This window comes from Oncorhynchus keta, chromosome 25, assembly GCF_023373465.1.
Source record: "Oncorhynchus keta strain PuntledgeMale-10-30-2019 chromosome 25, Oket_V2, whole genome shotgun sequence".
NCBI lineage: Eukaryota > Metazoa > Chordata > Actinopteri > Salmoniformes > Salmonidae > Oncorhynchus > Oncorhynchus keta.
The window spans coordinates 38,831,227-38,858,975 of NC_068445.1; the positions used below are offsets into that span (position 1 = coordinate 38,831,227).

General features: G+C 43.5%; 2 protein-coding genes across 5 annotated transcripts; both read right to left on the minus strand.

Moving 5' to 3' along the window:
- Positions 1 to 742: 742 nt before the first annotated feature.
- On the minus strand, positions 743 to 14,896 carry LOC127911767 (interleukin-1 beta-like). Of its 3 annotated transcripts, none has more exons than XM_052479295.1 (6): positions 14,747 to 14,894; positions 3,056 to 3,107; positions 2,676 to 2,868; positions 2,116 to 2,289; positions 1,651 to 1,787; positions 743 to 1,105 (listed from the first exon to the last, which is right to left on the minus strand). In XM_052479295.1, the coding sequence occupies exons 2-6, from the start codon at positions 3,086 to 3,088 to the stop codon at positions 875 to 877; spliced, it is 768 nt and encodes a 255-aa protein (XP_052335255.1). In that variant the 5' UTR covers positions 3,089 to 3,107; positions 14,747 to 14,894; the 3' UTR covers positions 743 to 874. The 3 variants fall into 3 exon arrangements, with proteins under 3 accessions (XP_052335255.1, XP_052335257.1, XP_052335256.1); XM_052479297.1 differs by lacking the exon at positions 14,747 to 14,894 and adding an exon at positions 3,390 to 3,513; XM_052479296.1 differs by lacking the exons at positions 743 to 1,105; positions 1,651 to 1,787; positions 2,116 to 2,289; positions 2,676 to 2,868; positions 3,056 to 3,107 and adding exons at positions 11,889 to 12,469; positions 13,010 to 13,146; positions 13,471 to 13,644; positions 14,033 to 14,225; positions 14,413 to 14,464 and having other exon boundaries at positions 14,747 to 14,896.
- LOC127911769 (interleukin-1 beta-like) lies at positions 11,889 to 27,113 on the minus strand. 2 transcript variants are annotated; one of them, XR_008079313.1, is made up of 7 exons: positions 26,957 to 27,113; positions 26,630 to 26,681; positions 26,250 to 26,442; positions 25,688 to 25,861; positions 25,227 to 25,363; positions 24,243 to 24,680; positions 11,889 to 12,036 (listed from the first exon to the last, which is right to left on the minus strand). XR_008079313.1 is itself a non-coding variant. In XM_052479299.1 (6 exons), exons 2-6 carry the CDS (start codon positions 26,660 to 26,662, stop codon positions 24,450 to 24,452), a joined length of 768 nt encoding a protein of 255 aa, XP_052335259.1. In that variant the 5' UTR covers positions 26,663 to 26,681; positions 26,957 to 27,113; the 3' UTR covers positions 23,845 to 24,449. The 2 variants fall into 2 exon arrangements, 1 of the variants encoding a protein (XP_052335259.1); XM_052479299.1 differs by lacking the exon at positions 11,889 to 12,036 and having other exon boundaries at positions 23,845 to 24,680.
- Between the last annotated feature and the right edge of the window lie 636 nt (positions 27,114 to 27,749).

Here is a 27,749-nt window from a genome sequence, read left to right on the forward strand (position 1 = left end):
CATTAGGAATGTATTGAAGTAAAAGGAAAAGTTGTCAAAAATATAAGTACTGAAGTACAGATACCCCAGAAAACTCCTTAAGTAGTACTTTAAAGTAGTTTAACTTTACACCACTGATATTATTACTGGTATAATGTAGGTATACCTCTCATATTTGTTCTTGTTGTGGTTCTGGTATTTGATGGATGTTGTCTGATTCTTCACATTGTTCTTCCAATAACCATGTTATTACAGTAGCCAACCATAATAATCGATGACAGAGAACATCAATTTTCATTTGAATATTTATTCAAAAGAGCACATATGTAGGACAATTCAAATGTTTGCATGCATCAATGAATAAGTGCAACATCAACATATTGACAAATAAATACAATGATAAATAAGTATAATCACTGAAATATAAATACATGAATAAATAATAGAACAATATTATGATTAGTAGAAATGTAATTACAGTTAATTTTGGCTTTCAGCAATAAATACGGTACAATAAATATCATGGACGCTTGCAACAATCTGACTCAACGGCGCCATCTTGTCGTAAAATTTGACCAAGTCAATACACCACAATGGTGAATTGCTCTAGTAGTACACACACATACATACATACATACATACATACATACATACATACATACATACATACATACATACATACATACAACCTGAAGAAGTTATTGTGTCTTACAAACATACACCTAATCTTTAGACGTACAGACAGTAACAATCCAGCCCTGACCACAAAGGTCCTATAGAATCACATATAGAATCTCTATTGCCTAGTTAAATAAAGGTTCAACAAAAATAAAAATAACATTGAATTATATCGGATCTCTATGAGAGATCTGTGGTGTCCTTTTCGGCACCCACCTTAGTTGTGGCGCTGGACAGTGAATGTGGTGAAGCGGTTGGGGGTTGCCCTCTGGCACATGTTCACCATCTTGGTGTTGTCCTGCTGTAGGGCCGTGCTGATGAACCAGTTCCTGTAATGGGCAGACTCCAGGGTACTGATGTCAACTCCGGTGTCCTGTTTGTAGAAGAGAAAGCGCACCATGTCGCTCTCATGGTTGATGGACTTCAGCTGCTCCTTGTCTGCCACCTCCTGAGAGAGAGAGAGATAGATGGTCAGGGGTTAAAATCAATGGTCTGACTCAAAACGGACTTAAAGGTCAAATGTCATACACCAGGGGTCAAATGTCATACACCAGGGGTCAAATGTCATACACCAGGGGTGGATAGAAATGTTACTCTGGCTATTGGTTTGAGTTTGTGGCTGTTGGAACCAATGACTTATATAATCAACACATCATTGGTTGGAACAAGCCGACACACTGTCACTCTCCAGGACTAATAGTCATCCTCGCTGCATCCCATTCCCAGTCACATTACACCAGGGTCGGTCTCTCTTGGTCTCTCTGGCAGTTTCCTTTAATTACACTGCAACTCAACCTTTTACATTCCACATATGATTCAGACACAATGTTGATGATGTCAGCATTCTTCAGCTCAGACACCATCTCCATGGCCATCTCTACGTGGTGCATGATACGGTCCAGGTCTGACTCTAACAACTCCAGCCTCAACAGACAATTATCCTATCTATCAATACTGAATCACAATATATTCAGCAGTAGTAGTGCTATTTACCTCTAGGTGCAGGGTGGGCGTGCCTTCTGATGTGATGCAGGATAGGTAGAGGTTGGATCCCTTGATGCCCAGGGCTACAGGTCTTGCTTTAGTCTCACTGGGGACAGGCGTGATGTACGTAGACAGGTTCAAATGCACTGAGGACAGAGGAAAGGAGAAGAGAGTCAGTCAGCATCATTCATCAGAACTCAACTGTGAACTAAGTACGCTACCTATCTGTCAGTCTCAGGGTGGGGTTGGTTTTAACCTCTCCACTGAATCTCATATTGCTCATATGTACCTAACCTTTCCAAATATTTCAGATTCATAGGAAGTGCCACTGCTTAGTGCCCCAAGGCAAATTGTAATTTCATTAATTTAATGATCTATGGTCGCCAAAGAACACACTCAAAATTCTTTGGCAAAATGTAACGCACTATGTTAAGACAAATGCAAATTGGTACAGAGCCTTGGTTGTTAACATACCTTTATGGTAGCTGCTGCCTCCCTGCAGCATCATAGCATGCAGCTCCATAGACCCTTCGTTGAGCACCCAGCACTTATTCTCAGAGTCAGTGACACTACACTCATACTCTCCTTTACTGCTGAACCCTGCAGCTCTGCTGCTGGCTTCAGTGCGCGCCGACTCCAACTCCAACACTATATGTTTTGATGAGGAGAGAGAGAGAGGAGAAAGCATGTAGGAGATGAGTGAATGATTGAATAAATACGCTTGATTGAATTCCAGAACTACTAGTCTGTGAGTTGTGCTAAGATATCCACACTAGCAGTATGCCAGTTAGAATTAAGCGATGTGTTGGGCATGCATTCTAAGTGGTATTCTATAGTGTGAACATTGGAACATAGCCCAGTAGTGATAGCGAATGGTATTATAGTGGTACACATTAAAAATACCCTGTTCTGTTTGTGCTGTCTTGTCAACTCCTATGGTCATTGTCATCAGAATCAAGACAGTACAATCAGACATGGGTCCAGGCTAGCCCCGACGGGGCTCCTCTAATCCAGTCCAGTGATCTTTGACCTACCTTCCACTGCGCTCTCCAGCAAGAAATTTAACAGGCTCTCATCTCTTCTTAGGGTAAACCCCTTGCCACCATTTAGCCTCTCCATGGCGATGATGAGGTTGGCCACACAGCGCAGGGTGATGGGGTGATGGGATATCTCCACATCCAGACCCTGAGGCAGTTTGGAGCTCCATGCTACACTGGCAGAGGTGTTCTGACCAGGACAGAGAAAGTCCATTTAACATTCATCTAACATTGTTGCATCAGTGTCTGGAGAATTGTGGTTGGTCTGTTTTGTTCCTTTCTCATGTTTTAACGTTTACTGTATAATAACATTTGAATGTCTGTCATGCCTGAATATTGTAGGTCTGTCTTATCATCATGTCTAAGTTGGGACTCACCTTCATTAGACTGCAGTTTGACTCAAATTCCATATTGTCTTTGTAGTTAGATCTGGAAAATAAAAACAGATATTTTAAAACTCCTGTCCATCATAGATTGTATCATGCTTAGTCAGTTGCTTAAAGATGGCCAAGATCTGAAAACACATTCAGAGATCTGGTGTAAACAGGCAATCATATATACAGTTAGTCCTAAATAAAAGTTTTTACTAAACACTATACAGAAATAAAGACTGCCACAACAGATCAACAACATAATACATGGTCAGCCGTACAGTAAGAGTAAGTTTATGGTTGCCAATGTGAATAAAAACAGACTCTACATTTCATTTACCTGGATGAATAGGTTTGTAGTTGGCTGTTTGGTAGTTTGTAGATAGTAGGTACTGTCGTCTTGTTTCTAGTCCTTGGTCCTTGTTGTGAGTCCCAACTTGTTCTCTGAACCAATGTTTTCTGGCTACATGTGGTAACCTGTATGTCTTATATACATCCTGGGAACACTCTCCAGAAATTCCCCTCTACGTACACGGGAGGAAGGACGATGGTTTAGTCTCACCAGACCAGAGTGACAAGGTATTTTTAATGACTTTGGTGATGAAATACTGGACTCACACCCAACAGGATGGGGGATGGGGTGTAATTGTTTTGTACTATTGCCAATATACTTTATTCAAAGAATTGATGTTGTGTTTTCATGCTGTTCTTGGCCAGGATTCCCTGAGAAATTGTATTTCAGATCTCAATATTACTGGATGAACAAAATATGAAATATTGTTCATGTCAACACTACGTAAAATGAGTTACGATTAGACAAATGTACATGTCTGTATTATAATATACCTTCCATAACTTCCTTTTCTACAGGACTTCTCATACATTATGCTACACTTTAACGTTTAACGTGTTGATAACGGCTATTTTCTAAGACGGTTTTCAGTGGCAGTTCTAGCTTGTATGGCTCCCTGGATGAACCTCTCCTTCAACCCCCCCCCCCCTACCAAAATACAAAAGCACCGTTCTGCACTAACCTTCATTTTATTCAGACATTTGGAACAACACAAATAAATAAATCATAACATTTAAAACTATATAAATACAAAAATAAGACAACAAAAAAATAAGTAACAAAGACAAATAAAAACAAATATGTGTTGATTTGGCACTCGAGCATCAATACATTACTCATCCCACAACACTGAGTCATGACTAAGCCAATTCACCTTGGTAGTGTGCAGACTGGTTTTATATTATTCTTAACGATTTCACACAATGGCAGCAGATCCACAAGGTCTGCCATGAGAGGTGACTGTATAGTTCCCCTAAGGAAAAGCACCTTTAGTAAATCTGCATTCTCTGTGAGAGCTTCCCATGTCTGGAATACACTGACATCAGACACACACAACTGCACCACATATCACACTTTCACAAAATGCTTGAAGACACGGCTAAAGGTCAATCAGATTTGTGAACATGGTCCCTAGCTGTGTGTTGCCGCTTTCCATGTTGTCTGTTGTCTGTAGCTTGTGAGGTGTGGAAACACTTTGTTGCTTTTATGAATTTTGTCTTGCTGCTTTTTGTTCTATGTTGCTCTGTCTGTATGCTATGTCTTGCTTGTCCTATGTTGCTATGTTTGCTATGTCTATGGTGCTATTGTCTGTATTGTAATTGTTTTTAATAACCTGCCCAGGGACTGCGGTTGAAAATTAGCCGGCTGGCTAAAACCGGCACTTTTACTGAAACGTTGATTAATGTGCACTGTCCAGGTAAAAATAAAATAAAACTAAAACTAAACTAAACAAACCAGAAAAACAATATGTCTGTGAAACTATATATTCACAGTATTATGAATGAATTGTGGTTTATTTGGTAGCATTTCGTAGTGTGACAGATTTGACTAAATCCATTAGTACTGTACAAAGTTAGAGGCTCGCTATTTGATAGATTCACCCGCCCCCCTACCTCGGGCTTCCAGTGGGAAGACCTGAGGTCAACCTACCCCGTACCCCCGCACCCCTACCTCGGCTTCCAGTGGGGAGACCTGAGGTCAACCTACCCCCCCCCCCTACCTCGGACTTCCAGTGGGGAGACCTGAGGTCAACCTACCCCCGCCCCCCTACCTCGGGCTTCCAGTGGGGAGACCTGAGGTCAACCTACCCCCGCCCCCCTACCTCGGACTTCCAGTGGGGAGACCTGAGGTCAACCTACCCCCGCCCCCTACCTCGGGCTTCCAGTGGGGAGACCTGAGGTCAACCTACCCCTGCCCCCTACCTCGGGCTTCCAGTGGGGAGACCTGAGGTCAACCTACCCCCCGCCCCCCTACCTCGGGCTTCCAGTGGGGAGACCTGAGGTCAACCTACCCCCGCCCCTACCTCGGGCTTCCAGTGGGGAGACCTGAGGTCAACCTACCCCCGCCCCCCTACCTCGGGCTTCCAGTGGGGAGACCTGAGGTCAACCTACCCCCGCCCCCCTACCTCGGGCTTCCAGTGGGGAGACCTGAGGTCAATCTACCCCCGCCCCCCTACCTCGGCTTCCAGTGGGGAGACCTGAGGTCAACCTACCCCCGCCCCCCTACCTCGGGCTTCCAGTGGGGAGACCTGAGGTCAATCTACCCCCGCCCCCCTACCTCGGGCTTCCAGTGGGGAGACCTGAGGTCAACCTACCCCCGCCCCCCTACCTCGGGCTTCCAGTGGGGAGACCTGAGGTCAATCTACCCCTGCCCCCCTACCTCGGGCTTCCAGTGAGGAGACCTGAGGTCAACCTACCCCCCCGCGCCCCCCTACCTCGGGCTTCCAGTGGGGAGACCTGCTATTGTAATCTCGTCACTTGAGACATGTTATTTTAGTGTAGCTCGGCATTTTTCCAGTGGGGAGACCTTATGGTTTGCAAGCCATAAACAAACCGACCCATCTACCTCGGTATTCTGTGGGGAGACATGAGGTCAACCACCCCTCCCATTGGGCTTCCAGTGGGGAGACCTGAGGTCAATCTACCCCAATGCCTTTTAATTCTGTAGGTTTTATATGGATGGTAGACATTGAGTGGTGGGAACATCTGACTGGGAAGTGGGCTTCCAGTGAGGAGATGATGGAACATGTGGAACATGTGCCAGAAATATGAGACAAAGGGAGCTTTTTAGTGGAATACCTCAAATCAAATGTATTTATACAAAGCCCTTCCTACATCAGCTGATATCTCAAAGTGCTGACAGAAACCCAGCCTAAAACCCCAAACAGCGGGCAATGCAGTTGTAGAAGAAGGAAAAACTCCCAGAAAGGCCAAAACCTAGGAAGAAACCTGAGAGGAACCAGGTTATGTGGGGTGGCCAGTCCTCTTCTGGGGCTGTGCCGGGTGGAGATTATAACAGAACATGGCCAATATGTTCAAATGTTCAGAAATGACCAGCATGGTCGAATCAAATAATAAGGCAGAACCCCTGAAACTGGAGCAGCAGCATTCCAGGTGGACTGGGGACAGCAAGGAGTCATCATGTCAGGTAGTCCTGGGGCATGGTCTCAGGGCTCAGGTCCTCCGAGAGAGAGAAAGAAAGAGAGAATTAGAGAGAGCATATGTGGGGTGGCCAGTCCTCTTCTGGCTGTGCCGGGCGGAGATTATAACAGAACATGGCCAAGATGTTCAAATGTTCATAAATGACCAGCATGGTCGAATAATAATAAGGCAGAACAGTTGAAACTGGAGCAGCAGCACGGCCAGGTGGACTGGGGACAGCAAGGAGTCATCATGTCAGGTAGTCCTGGGGCATGGTCCTAGGGCTCAGGTCCTCAGAGAGAGAGAAAGAAAGAGAGAAGGAGAGAATTAGAGAACGCACACTTAGATTCACACAGGACACCGAATAGGACGGGAGAAGTACTCCAGATATAACAAACTGACCCTAGCCCCCGACACATAAACTACTGCAGCATAAATACTGGAGGCTGAGACAGGAGGGGTCAGGAGACACTGTGGCCCCATCCGAGGACACCCCCGGACAGGGCCAAACAGGAAGGATATAACCCCACCCACTTTGCCAAAGCACAGCCCCCACACCACTAGAGGGATATCTTCAACCACCAACTTACCATCCTGAGAAAAGGCTGAGTATAGCCCACAAAGATCTCCGCCATGGCACAACCCAAGGGGGGGCGCCAACCCAGACAGGATGACCACATCAGTGAATCAACCCAGTCAGGTGACGCACCCCTTCCAGGGACGGCATGAGAGATCCCCAGTAAGCCAGTGACTCAGCCCCTGTAATAGGGTTAGAGGCAGAGAATCCCAGTGGAAAGAGGGGAGCCGGCCAGGCAGAGACAGCAAGGGCGGTTCGTTGCTCCAGAGCCTTTCCGTTCACCTTCCCACTCCTGGGCCAGACTACACTCAATCATATGACCCACTGAAGAGATGAGTCTTCAGTATAGACTTAAAGGTTGAGACCGAGTTTACGTCTCTGACATGGGTAGGCAGGCCGTTCCATAAAAATGGAGCTCTATAGGAGAAAGCCCTGCCTCCAGCTGTTTGCTTAGAAATTCTAGGGACAATTAGGAGGCCTGCGTCTTGTGACCGTAGCGTACGTGTAGGTATGTACGGCAGGACTAAATCAGAGAGATAGGTAGGAGCAAGCTCATGTAATGCTTTGTAGGTTAGCAGTAAAACCTTGAAATCAGCCCTTGCTTTGACAGGAAGCCAGTGTAGAAAGGCTAGCACTGGAGTAATATGATCAATTTTTTAGTTCTAGTCAGGATTCTAGCAGCCGTATTTAGCACCAACTGAAGTTTATTTAGTGTTTTATCCGGGTAGCCGGAAAGTAGAGCATTTCAGTAGTTTAACCAGCTCGGGAGTTTTATTCCTCTGCTGGTAGCGTGACTACAGCTCAAGCTCATTACCATAACGTACAATGCGCAAAAATATTCCTAAAAATATTTAACCTCCACACATTACCAAGTAAAATAGCTCAAATGAAAGATAAACAAGTTGTTTATCTAGCCAGCAAGTCAGATTTCTAAAAGGTTTTACGGCGAAAACATAGCACATATTTATGTCAAACCACCACCGCAGACATAGCTCATTAGCATAGCCAAGTAGGAAAAAAATATGCAATCAACAAACGCAGGATTAAAAGAAAAATCATTTCACTAACCTTTTGAAATCTTCATCAGATGACAGTAATATAACATGTTACACAGTACATTCATTTTTTTCAATAATATGCTATATATATCCATAAATCTCTGTTTACAATGATGCATCGTTCAAAAATGCTACCCAAATGTCCTGAGAAATGACGATAGCCCCGGCAGATAACGTCAGCTAACAAGGAATACACATCATAAACTTTGACTAAATATGCATGTTTTACATATGTATAGCAAGATACACTTCTTCTAAATGCAATTGCATTGTTACATTTAATTTTAACGTTACATTTTGCGTTCACTAGACTATAATATGGAGTCGGCGCTCCCACAGTAGCATAATGACTCCTCTATCTTGGAGTCGACAGAAACCCAAAATGAATACATTAAATATTCCCTTACCTTTGTTATTCTTCCATCAAACGACCTGTAAGGGATTATACTCACCAAATTAGCGTTCAGTTTTCAAGTCTGCGTCTTTCGGTTCTCAAAATAGCCTGATTTTGGTAAAAATGTAGTCAAAATTGAAGTGGTTGCTCTGACACCAAAACTTCGAAAGAATATATAATATGTCGAGTAAACTTGTCAAACTAACTTCATAATCAAGCTTTAACATGTTATAAAGGTGTACAGCAATTTTGAGAACAAACAGAAACACAAGCACTGTTCAATCGATCTTGGAAAAGAGAGAGGACTTGACCATTGCGCACAGGTTTTTTTGAGTGACTGAGAGCTTACCGCGTGCTCAAACTCTCGCGAGCGAGCGATTCTCACAATGAGAAGTCCCATTGAAAGCTGAGATCACGCTGAACACGTGGAGACTCTTCCGGGTGCTGTGACTGTTTGGGAAGGGTGTTTGCGATGAGGTCAAAGGTGACCCAACTTTTCAGATGAGAAGAGATATTTTGGGAAAATGCAGATTTTGAGAGTTCTGCTATACATAGAGACATAATTTAAACAGTTTTAAAAGCTTTAGAGTGTTTTCTATTCGATAATATTTTTTATTTGCATATATTAGCAACTTTTGACAAAAATGTATCATGTTTTATATGGGTACCCAAATCCTCCAGAAGGGGCAGTAAACCGTGGTATCCTGAACAGGCTAACCGAGAAGTGACAAAAGCATGGATTCATTTTTCTGCATCATTTTTGGACAGAAAGTTTCTGATTTTTGCAATGTTACGTAGATGGAAAAAAGCTGTCCTTGAAATAGTCTTGATATGTTCTTCAAAAGAGAGATCAGGGTCCAGAGTAACGCCGAGGTCCTTCACAGTTTTATTTGAGACGACTGTACAACCATTAAGATTAATTGTCAGATTCAACAGAAGATCTCTTTGTTTCTTGGGACCTAGAACAAGCATCTCTGTTTTGTCCGAGTTTAAAAGTAGAAAGTTTGCAGCCATCCACTTCCTTACGTCTGAAACACATGCTTCTAGCAAGGGCAATTTTGGGGCTTCACCATGTTTCATTGAAATGTACAGCTGTGTGTCATCCGCATAGCAGTGAAAGTTAACATTATGTTTTCGAATAACATCCCCAAGAGGTAAAATATATAGTGAAAACAAAAGTGGTCCTAAAACGGAACCTTGAGGAACACCGAAATTTACAGTTGACTTGTCAGAGGACAAACCATTCACAGAGACAAACTGATATCTTTCCGACAGATAAGATCTAAACCAGACAAGAACTTGTCCGTGTAGACCAATTTGGGTTTCCAATCTCTCCAAAAGAATGTGGTGATCGATGGTATCAAAAGCAGTACTACGGTCTAGGAGCATGAGGACAGATGCAGAGCCTCGGTCCGGTGCCATTAAAATGTCATTTACCACCTTCACAAGTGCCGTCTCAGTGCTATGATGGGGTCTAAAACCAGACTGAAGCATTTCGTATACATTGTTTGTCTTCAGGAAGGCAGTAAGTAGTGGGGTTGAAGAGCCAGGATTAAGTGCATTTTGGGGGAAATCTTTAGGTGATGTAGTTTTTAATTATGTATTTAGTTTCGTTAGGGAGACGAGATTATTGGGTAGGATTCCAAATCATCCCCTGAGGATTTCCCCAGCAGTTCACTTAATCCAGGCTATTCAACACCCATTACTCCTCAAATCTAATAACAACCGCTCCCTTTGTCTCATGTATTTCTGGCACTGAAAGAGAACATGTTCAACTGTCTCCATCTGAGAGGTGTGACAATGATCATTTCTTTTATTTATTTATTTCACCTTTATTTAACCAGGTAGGCAAGAACTTGTTCTCAGTTCTCATTTACAATTGCGACCTGACCAAGACAAGGCAAAGCAGTTCGACACATACAACGCCACAGAGTAACACATGGAGTAAAACAAACATACAGTCAATAATACAGTATAAACAAGTCTATATACGATGTGAGCAAATGAGGTGAGATAAGGGAGGTAAAGGCAAAAAAAAGGCCATGGTGACAAAGTAAATAAAATATAGCAAATAAAACACTGGAATGGTAGATTTGCAATGGAAGAATGTGCAAAGTAGAAATAAAAATAATGGGGTGCAAAGGAGCAAAATAAATTAATTAATTAAATACAGTAGGGAAAGAGGTAGTTGTTTGGGCTAAATTATAGGTGGGCTATGTACAGGTGCAGTAATCTGTGAGCTGCTCTGACAGTTGGTGCTTAAAGCTAGTGAGGGAGATAAGTGTTTCCAGTTTCAGAGATTTTTGTAGTTCGTTACAGTCATTGGCAGCAGAGAACTGGAAGGAGAGGCGGCCAAAGAAATAATTGGTTTTGGGGGTGACTAGAGAGATATACCTGCTGGAGCGTGTGCTACAGGTGGGAGATGCTATGGTGACCAGCGAGCTGAGATAAGGGGGGACTTTATCATGTTTCCCCACCACTTTCAACTTACTGTGGAGCCTTGTACCTACACTTTCCTTCCCCCTGCCACCACCTTTTCCTGGATCTTATACAGGTGTCTTCCCACTCTTCCTCCACAACTCTTGCCACTCATTTGTAACCTCTGTTCTTTACTGACTGAACAATTCCATCTCAACATTAGGATGTTTAAGAGCCTAGATGTTCTCTTGATAAGTGAGTGAATTGGACCATTTTCCAGTCCTGCTAAGTTTTCAAAATGTAACAAGTACTTTTGGGTGTCAGGGAAAATATATGGAGTAAAAAAGTACAGTATTTTCATTAGGAAAATTGAAGTAAAAGGAAAAGTTGTCAAAAATATAAGTACTGAAGTACAGATACCCCAGAAAACTCCTTAAGTAGTACTTTAAAGTAGTTTAACTTTACACCACTGATATTATTACTGGTATAATGTAGGTATACCTCTCATATTTGTTCTTGTTGTGGTTCTGGTATTTGATGGATGTTGTCTGATTCTTCACATTGTTCTTCCAATAACCATGTTATTACAGTAGCCAACCATAATAATCGATGACAGAGAACATCAATTTTCATTTGAATATTTATTCAAAAGAGCACATATGTAGGACAATTCAAATGTTTGCATGCATCAATGAATAAGTGCAACATCAACATATTGACAAATAAATACAATGATAAATAAGTATAATCACTGAAATATAAATACATGAATAAATAATAGAACAATATTATGATTAGTAGAAATGTAATTACAGTTAATTTTGGCTTTCAGCAATAAATACGGTACAATAAATATCATGGACGCTTGCCATAATCTGACTCAACGGCGCCATCTTGTGGTAAAATTTGACCAAGTCAATACACCACAATGGTGAATTGCTCTAGTAGTACACACACATACATACATACATACATACATACATACATACATACATACATACATACATACATACATACATACATACATACATACATACATACATACAACCTGAAGAAGTTATTGTGTCTTACAAACATACACCTAATGATGTACAGACAGTAACAATCCAGCCCTGACCACAAAGGTCCTATAGAATCACATATAGAATCTCTATTGCCTAGTTAAATAAAGGTTCAACAAAAATAAAAAATAACATTGAATTATATCGGATCTCTATGAGAGATCTGTGGTGTCCTTTTCGGCACCCACCTTAGTTGTGGCGCTGTACAGTGAATGTGGTGAAGCGGTTGGGGGTTGCCCTCTGGCACATGTTCACCATCTTGGTGTTGTCCTGCTGTAGGGCCGTGCTGATGAACCAGTTCCTGTAATGGGCAGACTCCAGGGTACTGATGTCAACTCCGGTGTCCTGTTTGTAGAAGAGAAAGCGCACCATGTCGCTCTCATGGTTGATGGACTTCAGCTGCTCCTTGTCTGCCACCTCCTGGAGAGAGATAGATGGTCAGGGGGTTAAAATCAATGGTCTGACTCAAAACGGACTTAAAGGTCAAATGTCATACACCAGGGGTCAAATGTCATACACCAGGGTCAAATGTCATACACCAGGGGTGGATAGAAATGTTACTCTGGCTATTGGTTTGAGTTTGTGGCTGTTGGAACCAATGACTTATATAATCAACACATCATTGGTTGGAACAAGCCGACACACTGTCACTCTCCAGGACTAATAGTCTTCCTCGCTGCATCCCATTCCCAGTCACATTACACCAGGGTCGGTCTCTCTTGGTCTCTCTGGCAGTTTCCTTTAATTACACTGCAACTCAACCTTTTACATTCCACATATGATTCAGACACAATGTTGATGATGTCAGCATTCTTCAGCTCAGACACCATCTCCATGGCCATCTCTACGTGGTGCATGATACGGTCCAGGTCTGACTCTAACAACTCCAGCCTCAACAGACAATTATCCTATCTATCAATACTGAATCACAATATATTCAGCAGTAGTAGTGCTATTTACCTCTAGGTGCAGGGTGGGCGTGCCTTCTGATGTGATGCAGGATAGGTAGAGGTTGGATCCCTTGATGCCCAGGGCTACAGGTCTTGCTTTAGTCTCACTGGGGACAGGCGTGATGTACGTAGACAGGTTCAAATGCACTGAGGACAGAGGAAAGGAGAAGAGAGTCAGTCAGCATCATTCATCAGAACTCAACTGTGAACTAAGTACGCTATCTGTCAGTCTCAGGGTGGGGTTGGTTTTAACCTCTCCACTAAATCTCATATTGCTCATATGTACCTAACCTTTCCAATTATTTCAGATTCATAGGAAGTGCCCCTGCTTAGTGCCCCAAGGCAAATTGTAATTTCATTAATTTAATGATCTATGGTCGCCAAAGAACACACTCAAAATTCTTTGGCAAAATGTAACGCACTATGTTAAGACAAATGCAAATTGGTACAGAGCCTTGGTTGTTAACATACCTTTATGGTAGCTGCTGCCTCCCTGCAGCATCATAGCATGCAGCTCCATAGACCCTTCGTTGAGCACCCAGCACTTATTCTCAGAGTCAGTGACACTACACTCATACTCTCCTTTACTGCTGAACCCTGCAGCTCTGCTGCTGGCTTCAGTGCGCACCGACTCCAACTCCAACACTATATGTTTTGATGAGGAGAGAGAGAGAGAGGAGAAAGCATGTAGGAGATGAGTGAATGATTGAATAAATACGCTTGATTGAATTCCAGAACTACTAGTCCGTGAGTTCTGCTAAGATATCCACACTAGCAGTATGCCAGTTAGAATTAAGCGATATGTTGGGCATGCATTCTAAGTGGTATTCTATAGTGTGAACATTGGAACATAGCCCAGTAGTGATAGCGAATGGTATTATAGTGGTACACATTAAAAATACCCTGTTCTGTTTGTGCTGTCTTGTCAACTCCTATGGTCATTGTCATCAGAATCAAGACAGTACAATCAGACATGGGTCCAGGCTAGCCCCGATGGGGCTCCTCTAATCCAGTCCAGTGATCTTTGACCTACCTTCCACTGCGCTCTCCAGCAAGAAATTTAACAGGCTCTCATCTCTTCTTAGGGTAAACCCCTTGCCACCATTTAGCCTCTCCATGGCGATGATGAGGTTGGCCACACAGCGCAGGGTGATGGGGTGATGGGATATCTCCACATCCAGACCCTGAGGCAGTTTGGAGCTCCATGCTACACTGGCAGAGGTGTTCTGACCAGGACAGAGAAAGTCCATTTAACATTCATCTAACATTGTTGCATCAGTGTCTAGAGAATTGTGGTTGGTCTGTTTTGTTCCTTTCTCCTGTTTTAACATTTACTGTATAATAACATTTGAATGTCTGTCATGCCTGAATATTGTAGGTCTGTCTTATCATCATGTCTAAGTTGGGACTCACCTTCATTAGACTGCAGTTTGACTCAAATTCCATATTGTCTTTGTAGTTAGATCTGGAAAATAAAAACAGATATTTTAAAACTCCTGTCCATCATAGATTGTATCATGCTTAGTCAGTTGCTTAAAGATGGCCAAGATCTGAAAACACATTCAGAGATCTGGTGTAAACAGGCAATCATATATACAGTTAGTCCTAAATAAAAGTTTTTACTAAACACTATACAGAAATAAAGACTGCCACAACAGATCAACAACATAATACATGGTCAGCCATACAGTAAGAGTAAGTTTATGGTTGCCAATGTGAATAAAAACAGACTCTACATTTCATTTACCTGGATGAATAGGTTTGTAGTTGGCTGTTTGGTAGTTTGTAGATAGTAGGTACTGTCGTCTTGTTTCTAGTCCTTGGTCCTTGTTGTGAGTCCCAACTTGTTCTCTGAACCAATGTTTTCTGACTACATGTGGTAACCTGTATGTCTTATATACATCCTGGGAACACTCTCCAGAAATTCCCCTCTACGTACACGGGAGGAAGGACGATGGTTTAGTCTCACCAGACCAGACTGACAAGGTATTTTTTAATGACTTTGGTGATGAAATACTGGACTCACACCCAACAGGATGGGGGGATGGGGTGTAATTGTTTTGTACTATTGCCAATATACTTTATTCAAAGAATTGATGTTGTGTTTTCATGCTGTTCTTGGCCAGGATTCCCTGAGAAATTGTATTTCAGATCTCAATATTACTGGATGAACAAAATATTAAATATTGTTCATGTCAACGCTACGTAAAATGAGTTACGATTAGACAAATGTACATGTCTGTATTATAATATACCTTCCATAACTTCCTTTTCTACAGGACTTCTCATACATTATGCTACACTTTAACGTTTAACGTGTTGATAACGGCTATTTTCTAAGACGGTTTTCAGTGGCAGTTCTAGCTTGTATGGCTCCCTGGATGAACCTCTCCTTCAACCCCCCCCCCTACCAAAATACAAAAGCACCGTTCTGCACTAACCTTCATTTTATTCAGACATTTGGAACAACACAAATAAATAAATCATAACATTTAAAACTATATAAATACAAAAATAAGACAACAAAAAAATAAGTAACAAAGACAAATAAAAACAAATATGTGTTGATTTGGCACTCGAGCATCAATACATTACTCATCCCACAACACTGAGTCATGACTAAGCCAATTCACCTTGGTAGTGTGCAGACTGGTTTTATATTATTCTTAACGATTTCACACAATGGCAGCAGATCCACAAGGTCTGCCATGAGAGGTGACTGTATAGTTCCCCTAAGGAAAAGCACCTTTAGTAAATCTGCATTCTCTGTGAGAGCTTCCCATGTCTGGAATACACTGCCATCAGACACACATAACTGCACCACATATCACACTTTCACAAAATGCTTGAAGACATGGCTAAAGGTCAATCAGATTTGTGAACATGGTCCCTAGCTGTGTGTTGCCGCTTTCCATGTTGTCTGTAGCTTGTGAGGTATGGAAACACTTTGTTGCTTTTATGAATTTTGTCTTGCTGCTTTTTGTCCTATGTTGCTCTGTCTGTATGCTATGTCTTGCTTGTCCTATGTTGCTATGTTGCTATGTCTATGGTGCTATTGTCTATATTGTAATTGTTTTTAATAACCTGCCCAGGGACTGCGGTTGAAAATTAGCCGGCTGGCTAAAACCGGCACTTTTACTGAAACGTTGATTAATGTGCACTGTCCAGGTAAAAATAAAATAAAACTAAAACTAAACTAAACAAACCAGACAAACAATATGTCTGTGAAACTATATATTCACAGTATTATGAATGAATTGTGGTTTATTTGGTAGCATTTCGTAGTGTGACAGATTTGACTAAATCCATTAGTACTGTACAAAGTTAGAGGCTCGCTATTTGATAGATTCACCCGCCCCCTACCTCGGGCTTCCAGTGGGAAGACCTGAGGTCAACCTACCCCCCCCCGCACCCCTACCTCGGGCTTCCAGTGGGGAGACCTGAGGTCAACCTACCCCGCCCCCTACCTCAGGCTTCCAGTGGGGAGACCTGAGGTCAACCTACCCCCGCCCCCTACCTCAGGCTTCCAGTGGGGAGACCTGAGGTCAACCTACCCCGCCCCCTACCTCGGACTTCCAGTGGGGAGACCTGAGGTCAACCTACCCCCCCCCCTACCTCTGCTTCCAGTGGGGAGACCTGAGGTCAACCTACCCCCGCCCCCCTACCTCGGCTTCCAGTGGGGAGACCTGAGGTCAATCTACCCCCGCCCCCCTACCTCGGGCTTCCAGTGGGGAGACCTGAGGTCAATCTACCCCCGCCCCTACCTCGGCTTCCAGTGGGGAGACCTGAGGTCAACCTACCCCCGCCCCCCTACCTCGGGCTTCCAGTGGGGAGACCTGAGGTCAATCTACCCCTGCCCCCCTACCTCGGCTTCCAGTGGGGGGAGACCCGCCCCCTACCTCAGACTTCAGTGGGGACCTGAGGTCAACCCCCCGCCCCCTACCTCGGGCTTCCAGTGGGGAGACCTGAGGTCAACCTACCCCCCCGCCCCCTACCTCGGGCTTCCAGTGGGGAGACCTGAGGACCTACCTCGGCTTCCAGTGGGGAGACCTGAGGTCAACCTACCCCCGCCCCTACCTCGGCTTCCAGTGGGGAGACCTGAGGTCAATCTACCCCCGCCCCCTACCTTGGGCTTCCAGTGGGGAGACCTGAGGTCAATCTACCCCCGCCCCCTACCTTGGGCTTCCAGTGGGGAGACCTGAGGTCAATCTACCCCGCCCCCTACCTTGGGCTTCCAGTGGGGAGACCTGAGGTACCCCCGCCCCCACCTTGGGCTTCCAGTGGGAGACCTACCTACCCCCGCCCCCTACCTCGGCTTCCAGTGGGGAGACCTGAGGTCAACCTACCCCCGCCCCCCTACCTCGGGCTTCCAGTGGGGAGACCTGAGGTCAATCTACCCCTGCCCCCTACCAGTGGGGAGACCTGAGGTCAACCTACCCCCGGACTTCCAGTGGGGAGACCTGAGGTCAACCTACCCCGCCCCCCTACCTCGGGCTTCCAGTGGGGAGACCTGAGGTCAACCTACCCCGCCCCCTACCTCGGGCTTCCAGTGGGGAGACCTGAGGTCAATCTACCCCCGCCCCCCTACCTCGGCTTCCAGTGGGGAGACCTGAGGTCAACCTACCCCCGCCCCCCCTACCTCGGACTTCCAGTGGGGAGACATGAGGTCAACCTACCCCCGCCCCCTACCTCGGGCTTCCAGTGGGGAGACCTGAGGTCAATCTACCCCCGCCCCCCTACCTCGGCTTCCAGTGGGGAGACCTGAGGTCAATCTACCCCCGCCCCCCCTCGGCTTCCCCTGAGGTACCTCGCGCCCCTACCTCGGACTTCCAGTGGGGAGACCTGAGGTCAACCTACCCCCGCCCCCTACCTCGGGCTTCCAGTGGGGAGACCTGAGGTCAACCTACCCCCGCCCCCTACCTCGGGCTTCCAGTGGGGGGAGACAGTGGGGAGACCTGAGGTCAACCCTGCCCCCTACCTCGGCTTCCAGTGGGGAGACCTGAGGTCCCCCCGCCCCCTACCTCGGGCTTCCAGTGGGGAGACCTGAGGTCAATCTACCCCTGCCCCCCTACCTCGGGCTTCCAGTGGGGAGACCTGAGGTCAACCTACCCCCCCCCCTACCTCGGGCTTCCAGTGGGGAGACCTGAGGTCAACCTACCCCCGCCCCCCTACCTCGGGCTTCCAGTGGGGAGACCTGAGGTCAATCTACCCCTGCCCCCCTACCTCGGGCTTCCAGTGAGGAGACCTGAGGTCAACCTACCCCCCCGCGCCCCCCTACCTCGGGCTTCCAGTGGGGAGGTCCATTGCTATTTGTAATCTCGTCACTTGAGACATGTTATTTTAGTGTAGCTAGCTACATTTTTCGCTATTTTAGTGGAATACAAGTTATGGTTTGCTAGCGAGCTAACATAAACAAACCGACTTCATCTATTTCGTATTCTGTTTTGAAATTGCCGGGGCAACGCCACTCTTCTCCCATTGGCTCGTTCAAATATTTGAGGAAAAAAAAACACGCCCAATCAGACAGCTACTCCAATGCTTCTTTTAATTCTGTAGGTTTTATATGGATGGTAACATTGAAAGTGGTGGGGAACATCTGACTGGGAAGTGTGATCATTGTCAGGAGGAGATGATGGAACATGTGGAACATGTGCCAGAAATATGAGACAAAGGGAGCGATTGTTATTAGATTTGAGGAGTAGTCAAATCAAATCAAATGTATTTATATAGCCCTTCCTACATCAGCTGATATCTCAAAGTGCTGTACAGAAACCCAGCCTAAAACCCCAAACAGCAAGCAATGCAGTTGTAGAAGCACGGTGGCTAGGAAAAACTCCCGAGAAAGGCCAAAACCTAGGAAGAAACCTAGAGAGGAACCAGGTTATGTGGGGTGGCCAGTCCTCTTCTGGCTGTGCCGGGTGGAGATTATAACAGAACATGGCCAATATGTTCAAATGTTCATAAATGACCAGCATGGTCGAATAATAATAAGGCAGAACAGTTGAAACTGGAGCAGCAGCATGGCCAGGTGGACTGGGGACAGCAAGGAGTCATCATGTCAGGTAGTCCTGGGGCATGGTCCTAGGTCCTCCGAGAGAGAGAGAAAGAAAGAGAGAAGGAGAGAATTAGAGAACGCACACTTAGATTCACACAGGACACCGAATAGGACAGGAGAAGTACTCCAGATATAACAAACTGACCCTAGCCCTCCGACACATAAACTACTGCAGCACAAATACTGGAGGCTGAGACAGGAGGGGTCAGGAGACACTGTGGCCCCATCCGAGGACACCCCGGACAGGGCCAAACAGGAAGGATATATAACCCCACCCACTTTGCCAAAGCACAGCCCCCACACCACTAGAGGGATATCTTCAACCACCAACTTACCATCCTGAGAAAAGGCTGAGTATAGCCCACAAAGATCTCCGCCATGGCACAACCCAAGGGGGGGCGCCAACCCAGACAGGATGACCACATCAGTGAATCAACCCAGTCAGGTGACGCACCCCTTCCAGGGACGGCATGAGAGAGCCCCAGTAAGCCAGTGACTCAGCCCCTGTAATAGGGTTAGAGGCAGAGAATCCCAGTGGAAAGAGGGGAGCCGGCCAGGCAGAGACAGCAAGGGCGGTTCGTTGCTCCAGAGCCTTTCCGTTCACCTTCCCACTCCTGGGCCAGACTACACTCAATCATATGACCCACTGAAGAGATGAGTCTTCAGTAAAGACTTAAAGGTTGAGACCGAGTTTACGTCTCTGACATGGGTAGGCAGGCCGTTCCATAAAAATGGAGCTCTATAGGAGAAAGCCCTGCCTCCAGCTGTTTGCTTAGAAATTCTAGGGACAATTAGGAGGCCTGCGTCTTGTGACCGTAGCGTACGTGTAGGTATGTACGGCAGGACTAAATCAGAGAGATAGGTAGGAGCAAGCTCATGTAATGCTTTGTAGGTTAGCAGTAAAACCTTGAAATCAGCCCTTGCTTTGACAGGAAGCCAGTGTAGAAAGGCTAGCACTGGAGTAATATGATCAAATTTTTTAGTTCTAGTCAGGATTCTAGCAGCCGTATTTAGCACCAACTGAAGTTTATTTAGTGTTTTATCCGGGTAGCCGGAAAGTAGAGCATTTCAGTAGTTTAACCAGCTCGGGAGTTTTATTCCTCTGCTGGTAGCGTGACTACAGCTCAAGCTCATTACCATAACGCACAATGCGCAAAAATATTCCTAAAAATATTTAACCTCCACACATTACCAAGTAAAATAGCTCAAATGAAAGATAAACAAGTTGTTTATCTAGCCAGCAAGTCAGATTTCTAAAATGTTTTACGGCGAAAACATAGCACATATTTATGTCAAACCACCACCGCAGACATAGCTCATTAGCATAGCCAAGTAGGAAAAAATATGCAATCAACAAACGCAGGATTAAAAGAAAAATCATTTCACTAACCTTTTGAAATCTTCATCAGATGACAGTAATATAACATGTTACACAGTACATTCATTTTTTTCAATAATATGCTATATATATCCATAAATCTCTGTTTACAATGATGCATCGTTCAAAAAATGCTACCCAAATGTCCTGAGAAATGACGATAGCCCCGGCAGATAACGTCAGCTAACAAGGAATACACATCATAAACTTTGACTAAATATGCATGTTTTACATATGTATAGCAAGATACACTTCTTCTAAATGCAATTGCATTGTTACATTTAATTTTAACGTTACATTTTGCGTTCACTAGACTATAATATGGAGTCGGCGCTCCCACAGTAGCATAATGACTCCTCTATCTTGGAGTCGACAGAAACCCAAAATGAATACATTAAATATTCCCTTACCTTTGTTATTCTTCCATCAAACGACCTGTAAGGGATTATACTCACCAAATTAGCGTTCAGTTTTCAAGTCTGCGTCTTTCGGTTCTCAAAATAGCCTGATTTTGGTAAAAATGTAGTCAAAATTGAAGTGGTTGCGCACCAAAACTTCGAAAGAATATATAATATGTCGAGTAAACTTGTCAAACTAACTTCATAATCAAGCTTTAACATGTTATAAAGGTGTACAGCAATTTTGAGAACAAACAGAAACACAAGCACTGTTCAATCGATCTTGGAAAAGAGAGAGGACTTGACCATTGCGCACAGGTTTTTTTTTGAGTGACTGAGAGCTTACAGCGTGCTCAAACTCTCGCGAGCGAGCGATTCTCACAATGAGAAGTCCCATTGAAAGCTGAGATCACGCTGAACACGTGGAGACTCTTCCGGGTGCTGTGACTGTTTGGGAAGGGTGTTTGCGATGAGGTCAAAGGTGACCGAACTTTTCAGATGAGAAGAGATATTTTGGGAAAATGCAGATTTTGAGAGTTCTGCTATACATAGAGACATAATTTAAACGGTTTTAAAAGCTTTAGAGTGTTTTCTATTCGATAATATTTTTTATTTGCATATATTAGCAACTTTTGACAAAAATGTATCATGTTTTATATGGGTACCCAAATCCTCCAGAAGGGGCAGTAAACCGTGGTATCCTGAACAGGCTAACCGAGAAGTGACAAAAGCATGGATTCATTTTTCTGCATCATTTTTGGACAGAAAGTTTCTGATTTTTGTAATGTTACGTAGATGGAAAAAAGCTGTCCTTGAAATAGTCTTGATATGTTCTTCAAAAGAGAGATCAGGGTCCAGAGTAACGCCGAGGTCCTTCACAGTTTTATTTGAGACGACTGTACAGCCATTAAGATTAATTGTCAGATTCAACAGAAGATCTCTTTGTTTCTTGGGACCTAGAACAAGCATCTCTGTTTTGTCCGAGTTTAAAAGTAGAAAGTTTGCAGCCATCCACTTCCTTACGTCTGAAACACATGCTTCTAGCAAGGGCAATTTTGGGGCTTCACCATGTTTCATTGAAATGTACAGCTGTGTGTCATCCGCATAGCAGTGAAAGTTAACATTATGTTTTCGAATAACATCCCCAAGAGGTAAAATATATAGTGAAAACAAAAGTGGTCTTAAAACGGAACCTTGAGGAACACCGAAATTTACAGTTGACTTGTCAGAGGACAAACCATTCACAGAGACAAACTGATATCTTTCCGACAGATAAGATCTAAACCAGACAAGAACTTGTCCGTGTAGACCAATTTGGGTTTCCAATCTCTCCAAAAGAATGTGGTGATCGATGGTATCAAAAGCAGTACTACGGTCTAGGAGCATGAGGACAGATGCAGAGCCTCGGTCCGATGCCATTAAAATGTCATTTACCACCTTCACAAGTGCCGTCTCAGTGCTATGATGGGGTCTAAAACCAGACTGAAGCATTTCGTATACATTGTTTGTCTTCAGGAAGGCAGTAAGTAGTGGGGTTGAAGAGCCAGGATTAAGTGCATTTTGGGGGAAAACTTTAGGTGATGTAGTTTTTAATTATGTATTTAGTTTCGTTAGGGAGACGAGATTATTGGGTAGGATTCCAAATCATCCCCTGAGGATTTCCCCAGCAGTTCACTTAATCCAGGCTATTCAACACCCATTACTCCTCAAATCTAATAACAACCGCTCCCTTTGTCTCATGTATTTCTGGCACTGAAAGAGAACATGTTCAACTGTCTCCATCTGAGAGGTGTGACAATGATCATTTCTTTTATTTATTTATTTCACCTTTATTTAACCAGGTAGGCAAGAACTTGTTCTCAGTTCTCATTTACAATTGCGACCTGACCAAGACAAGGCAAAGCATTTTGACACATACAACGACACAGAGTAACACATGGAGTAAAACAAACATACATAGTCAATAATACAGTATAAACAAGTCTATATACGATGTGAGCAAATGAGGTGAGATAAGGGAGGTAAAGGCAAAAAAAAGGCCATGGTGGCAAAGTAAATACAATATAGCAAATAAAACACTGGAATGGTAGATTTGCAATGGAAGAATGTGCAAAGTAGAAATAAAAATAATGGGGTGCAAAGGAGCAAAATAAATTAATTAATTAAATACAGTAGGGAAAGAGGTAGTTGTTTGGGCTAAATTATAGGTGGGCTATATACAGGTGCAGTAATCTGTGAGCTGCTCTGACAGTTGGTGCTTAAAGCTAGTGAGGGAGATAAGTGTTTCCAGTTTCAGAGATTTTTGTAGTTCGTTCCAGTCATTGGCAGCAGAGAACTGGAAGGAGAGGCGGCCAAAGAAAGAATTGGTTTTGGGGGTGACTAGAGAGATATACCTGCTGGAGCGTGTGCTACAGGTGGGAGATACTATGGTGACCAGCGAGCTGAGATAAGGGGGACTTTATCATGTTTCCCCACCACTTTCAACTTACTGTGGAGCCTTGTACCTACACTGCCACCACATCTTTTTAACCTTCTGTCCACAACTCTTGCCACTCATTTGTAACCCTGTTCTTACTTCTGCTTTACTGATGAACAATTCCATCTCAACATTAGGATATTTAAGAGCCTAGATGTTCTCTTGATAAGTGAGTGAATTGGACCATTTTCCAGTCCTGCTAAGTTTTCAAAATGTAACAAGTACTTTTGGGTGTCAGGGAAAATATATGGAGTAAAAAGTACAGTATTTTCATTAGGAAAATTGAATAAAAGGAAAAGTTGTCAAAAATATAAGTACTGAAGTACAGATACCCCAGAAAACTCCTTAAGTAGTACTTTAAAGTAGTTTAACTTTACACCACTGATATTATTACTGGTATAATGTAGGTATACCTCTCATATTTGTTCTTGTTGTGGTTCTGGTATTTGATGGATGTTGTCTGATTCTTCACATTGTTCTTCCAATAACCATGTTATTACAGTAGCCAACCATAATAATCGATGACAGAGAACATCAATTTTCATTTGAATATTTATTCAAAAGAGCACATATGTAGGACAATTCAAATGTTTGCATGCATCAATGAATAAGTGCAACATCAACATATTGACAAATAAATACAATGATAAATAAGTATAATCACTGAAATATAAATACATGAATAAATAATAGAAAAATATTATGATTAGTAGAAATGTAATTACAGTTCATTTTGGCTTTCAGCAATAAATACGGTACAATAAATATCATGGGCGCTTGCCATAATCTGACTCAACGGCGCCATCTTGTGGTAAAATGTGACCAAGTCAATACACCACAATGGTGAATTGCTCTAGTAGTACACACACATACATACATACATACATACATACATACATACATACATACATACATACATACATACATACATACAACCTGAAGAAGTTATTGTGTCTTACAAACATACACCTAATCTTTAGACGTACAGACAGTAACAATCCAGCCCTGACCACAAAGGTCCTATAGAATCACATATAGAATCTCTATTGCCTAGTTAAATAAAGGTTCAACAAAAATAAAAAATAACATTGAATTATATCGGATCTCTATGAGAGATCTGTGGTGTCCTTTTCGGCACCCACCTTAGTTGTGGCGCTGGACAGTGAATGTGGTGAAGCGGTTGGGGGTTGCCCTCTGGCACATGTTCACCATCTTGGTGTTGTCCTGCTGTAGGGCCGTGCTGATGAACCAGTTCCTGTAATGGGCAGACTCCAGGGTACTGATGTCAACTCCGGTGTCCTGTTTGTAGAAGAGAAAGCGCACCATGTCGCTCTCATGGTTGATGGACTTCAGCTGCTCCTTGTCTGCCACCTCCTGGAGAGAGAGAGAGATAGATGGTCAGGGGGTTAAAATCAATGGTCTGACTCAAAACGGACTTAAAGGTCAAATGTCATACACCAGGGGTCAAATGTCATACACCAGGGGTCAAATGTCATACACCAGGGGTGGATAGAAATGTTACTCTGGCTATTGGTTTGAGTTTGTGGCTGTTGGAACCAATGACTTATATAATCAACACATCATTGGTTGGAACAAGCCGACACACTGTCACTCTCCAGGACTAATAGTCATCCTCGCTGCATCCCATTCCCAGTCACATTACACCAGGGTCGGTCTCTCTTGGTCTCTCTGGCAGTTTCCTTTAATTACACTGCAACTCAACCTTTACATTCCACATATGATTCAGACACAATGTTGATGATGTCAGCATTCTTCAGCTCAGACACCATCTCCATGGCCATCTCTACGTGGTGCATGATACGGTCCAGGTCTGACTCTGACAACTCCAGCCTCAACAGACAATTATCCTATCTATCAATACTGAATCACAATATATTCAGCAGTAGTAGTGCTATTTACCTCTAGGTGCAGGGTGGGCGTGCCATCTGATGTGATGCAGGATAGGTAGAGGTTGGATCCCTTGATGCCCAGGGCTACAGGTCTTGCTTTAGTCTCACTGGGGACAGGCGTGATGTACGTAGACAGGTTCAAATGCACTGAGGACAGAGGAAAGGAGAAGAGAGTCAGTCAGCATCATTCATCAGAACTCAACTGTGAACTAAGTACGCTATCTGTCAGTCTCAGGGTGGGGTTGGTTTTAACCTCTCCACTAAATCTCATATTGCTCATATGTACCTAACCTTTCCAATTATTTCAGATTCATAGGAAGTGCCCCTGCTTAGTGCCCCAAGGCAAATTGTAATTTCATTAATTTAATGATCTATGGTCGCCAAAGAACACACTCAAAATTCTTTGGCGAAATGTAACGCACTATGTTAAGACAAATGCAAATTGGTACAGAGCCTTGGTTGTTAACATACCTTTATGGTAGCTGCTGCCTCCCTGCAGCATCATAGCATGCAGCTCCATAGACCCTTCGTTGAGCACCCAGCACTTATTCTCAGAGTCAGTGACACTACACTCATACTCTCCTTTACTGCTGAACCCTGCAGCTCTGCTGCTGGCTTCAGTGCGCGCCGACTCCAACTCCAACACTATATTTTTTGATGAGGAGAGAGAGAGAGAGGAGAAAGCATGTAGGAGATGAGTGAATGATTGAATAAATACGCTTGATTGAATTCCAGAACTACTAGTCTGTGAGTTGTGCTAAGATATCCACACTAGCAGTATGCCAGTTAGAATTAAGCGATATGTTGGGCATGCATTCTAAGTGGTATTCTATAGTGTGAACATTGGAACATAGCCCAGTAGTGATAGCGAATGGTATTATAGTGGTACACATTAAAAATACCCTGTTCTGTTTGTGCTGTCTTGTCAACTCCTATGGTCATTGTCATCAGAATCAAGACAGTACAATCAGACATGGGTCCAGGCTAGCCCCGATGGGGCTCCTCTAATCCAGTCCAGTGATCTTTGACCTACCTTCCACTGCGCTCTCCAGCAAGAAATTTAACAGGCTCTCATCTCTTCTTAGGGTAAACCCCTTGCCACCATTTAGCCTCTCCATGGCGATGATGAGGTTGGCCACACAGCGCAGGGTGATGGGGTGATGGGATATCTCCACATCCAGACCCTGAGGCAGTTTGGAGCTCCATGCTACACTGGCAGAGGTGTTCTGACCAGGACAGAGAAAGTCCATTTAACATTCATCTAACATTGTTGCATCAGTGTCTAGAGAATTGTGGTTGGTCTGTTTTGTTCCTTTCTCCTGTTTTAACATTTACTGTATAATAACATTTGAATGTCTGTCATGCCTGAATATTGTAGGTCTGTCTTATCATCATGTCTAAGTTGGGACTCACCTTCATTAGACTGCAGTTTGACTCAAATTCCATATTGTCTTTGTAGTTAGATCTGGAAAATAAAAACAGATATTTTAAAACTCCTGTCCATCATAGATTGTATCATGCTTAGTCAGTTGCTTAAAGATGGCCAAGATCTGAAAACACATTCAGAGATCTGGTGTAAACAGGCAATCATATATACAGTTAGTCCTAAATAAAAGTTTTTACTAAACACTATACAGAAATAAAGACTGCCACAACAGATCAACAACATGGTCAGCCGTACAGTAAGAGTAAGTTTATGGTTGCCAATGTGAATAAAAACAGACTCTACATTTCATTTACCTGGATGAATAGGTTTGTAGTTGGCTGTTTGGTAGTTTGTAGATAGTAGGTACTGTTGTCTTGTTTCTAGTCCTTGGTCCTTGTTGTGAGTCCCAACTTGTTCTCTGAACCAATGTTTTCTGACTACATGTGGTAACCTGTATGTCTTATATACATCCTGGGAACACTCTCCAGAAATTCCCCTCTACGTACACGGGAGGAAGGACGATGGTTTAGTCTCACCAGACCAATGAGTGACAAGGTATTTTTTAATGACTTTGGTGATGAAATACTGGACTCACACCCAACAGGATGGGGGGATGGGGTGTAATTGTTTTGTACTATTGCCAATATACTTTATTCAAAGAATTGATGTTGTGTTTTCATGCTGTTCTTGGCCAGGATTCCCTGAGAAATTGTATTTCAGATCTCAATATTACTGGATGAACAAAATATGAAATATTGTTAATGTCAACGCTACGTAAAATGAGTTACGATTAGACAAATGTACATGTCTGTATTATAATATACCTTCCATAACTTCCTTTTCTACAGGACTTCTCATACATTATGCTACACTTTAACGTTTAACGTGTTGATAACGGCTATTTTCTAAGACGGTTTTCAGTGGCAGTTCTAGCTTGTATGGCTCCCTGGATGAACCTCTCCTTCAACCCCCCCCCCCCTACCAAAATACAAAAGCACCGTTCTGCACTAACCTTCATTTTATTCAGACATTCGGAACAACACAAATAAATAAATCATAACATTTAAAACTATATAAATACAAAAATAAGACAACAAAAAAATAAGT

Bases quoted from the DNA above. Each gene is read 5' to 3' on its own strand.
- LOC127911767 (XM_052479295.1), bottom strand. From the start codon at position 3,088: ATGGAATTTGAGTCAAACTGCAGTCTAATGAAG. The intron at 2,290-2,675 runs GTAGGTCAAAGA...CAAAACATATAG, and splicing joins GCTGGAGAGCGCAGTGGAAG to TGTTGGAGTTGGAGTCGGCG. The intron at 1,106-1,650 runs GTAAATAGCACT...TCTCTCTCTCAG, and splicing joins CGCCCACCCTGCACCTAGAG to GAGGTGGCAGACAAGGAGCA.
- LOC127911769 (XM_052479299.1), bottom strand. From the start codon at position 26,662: ATGGAATTTGAGTCAAACTGCAGTCTAATGAAG. The intron at 25,364-25,687 runs GTATGTTAACAA...CTCTGTCCTCAG, and splicing joins AGGCAGCAGCTACCATAAAG to TGCATTTGAACCTGTCTACG. The intron at 24,681-25,226 runs GTAAATAGCACT...CTCTCTCTCCAG, and splicing joins CGCCCACCCTGCACCTAGAG to GAGGTGGCAGACAAGGAGCA.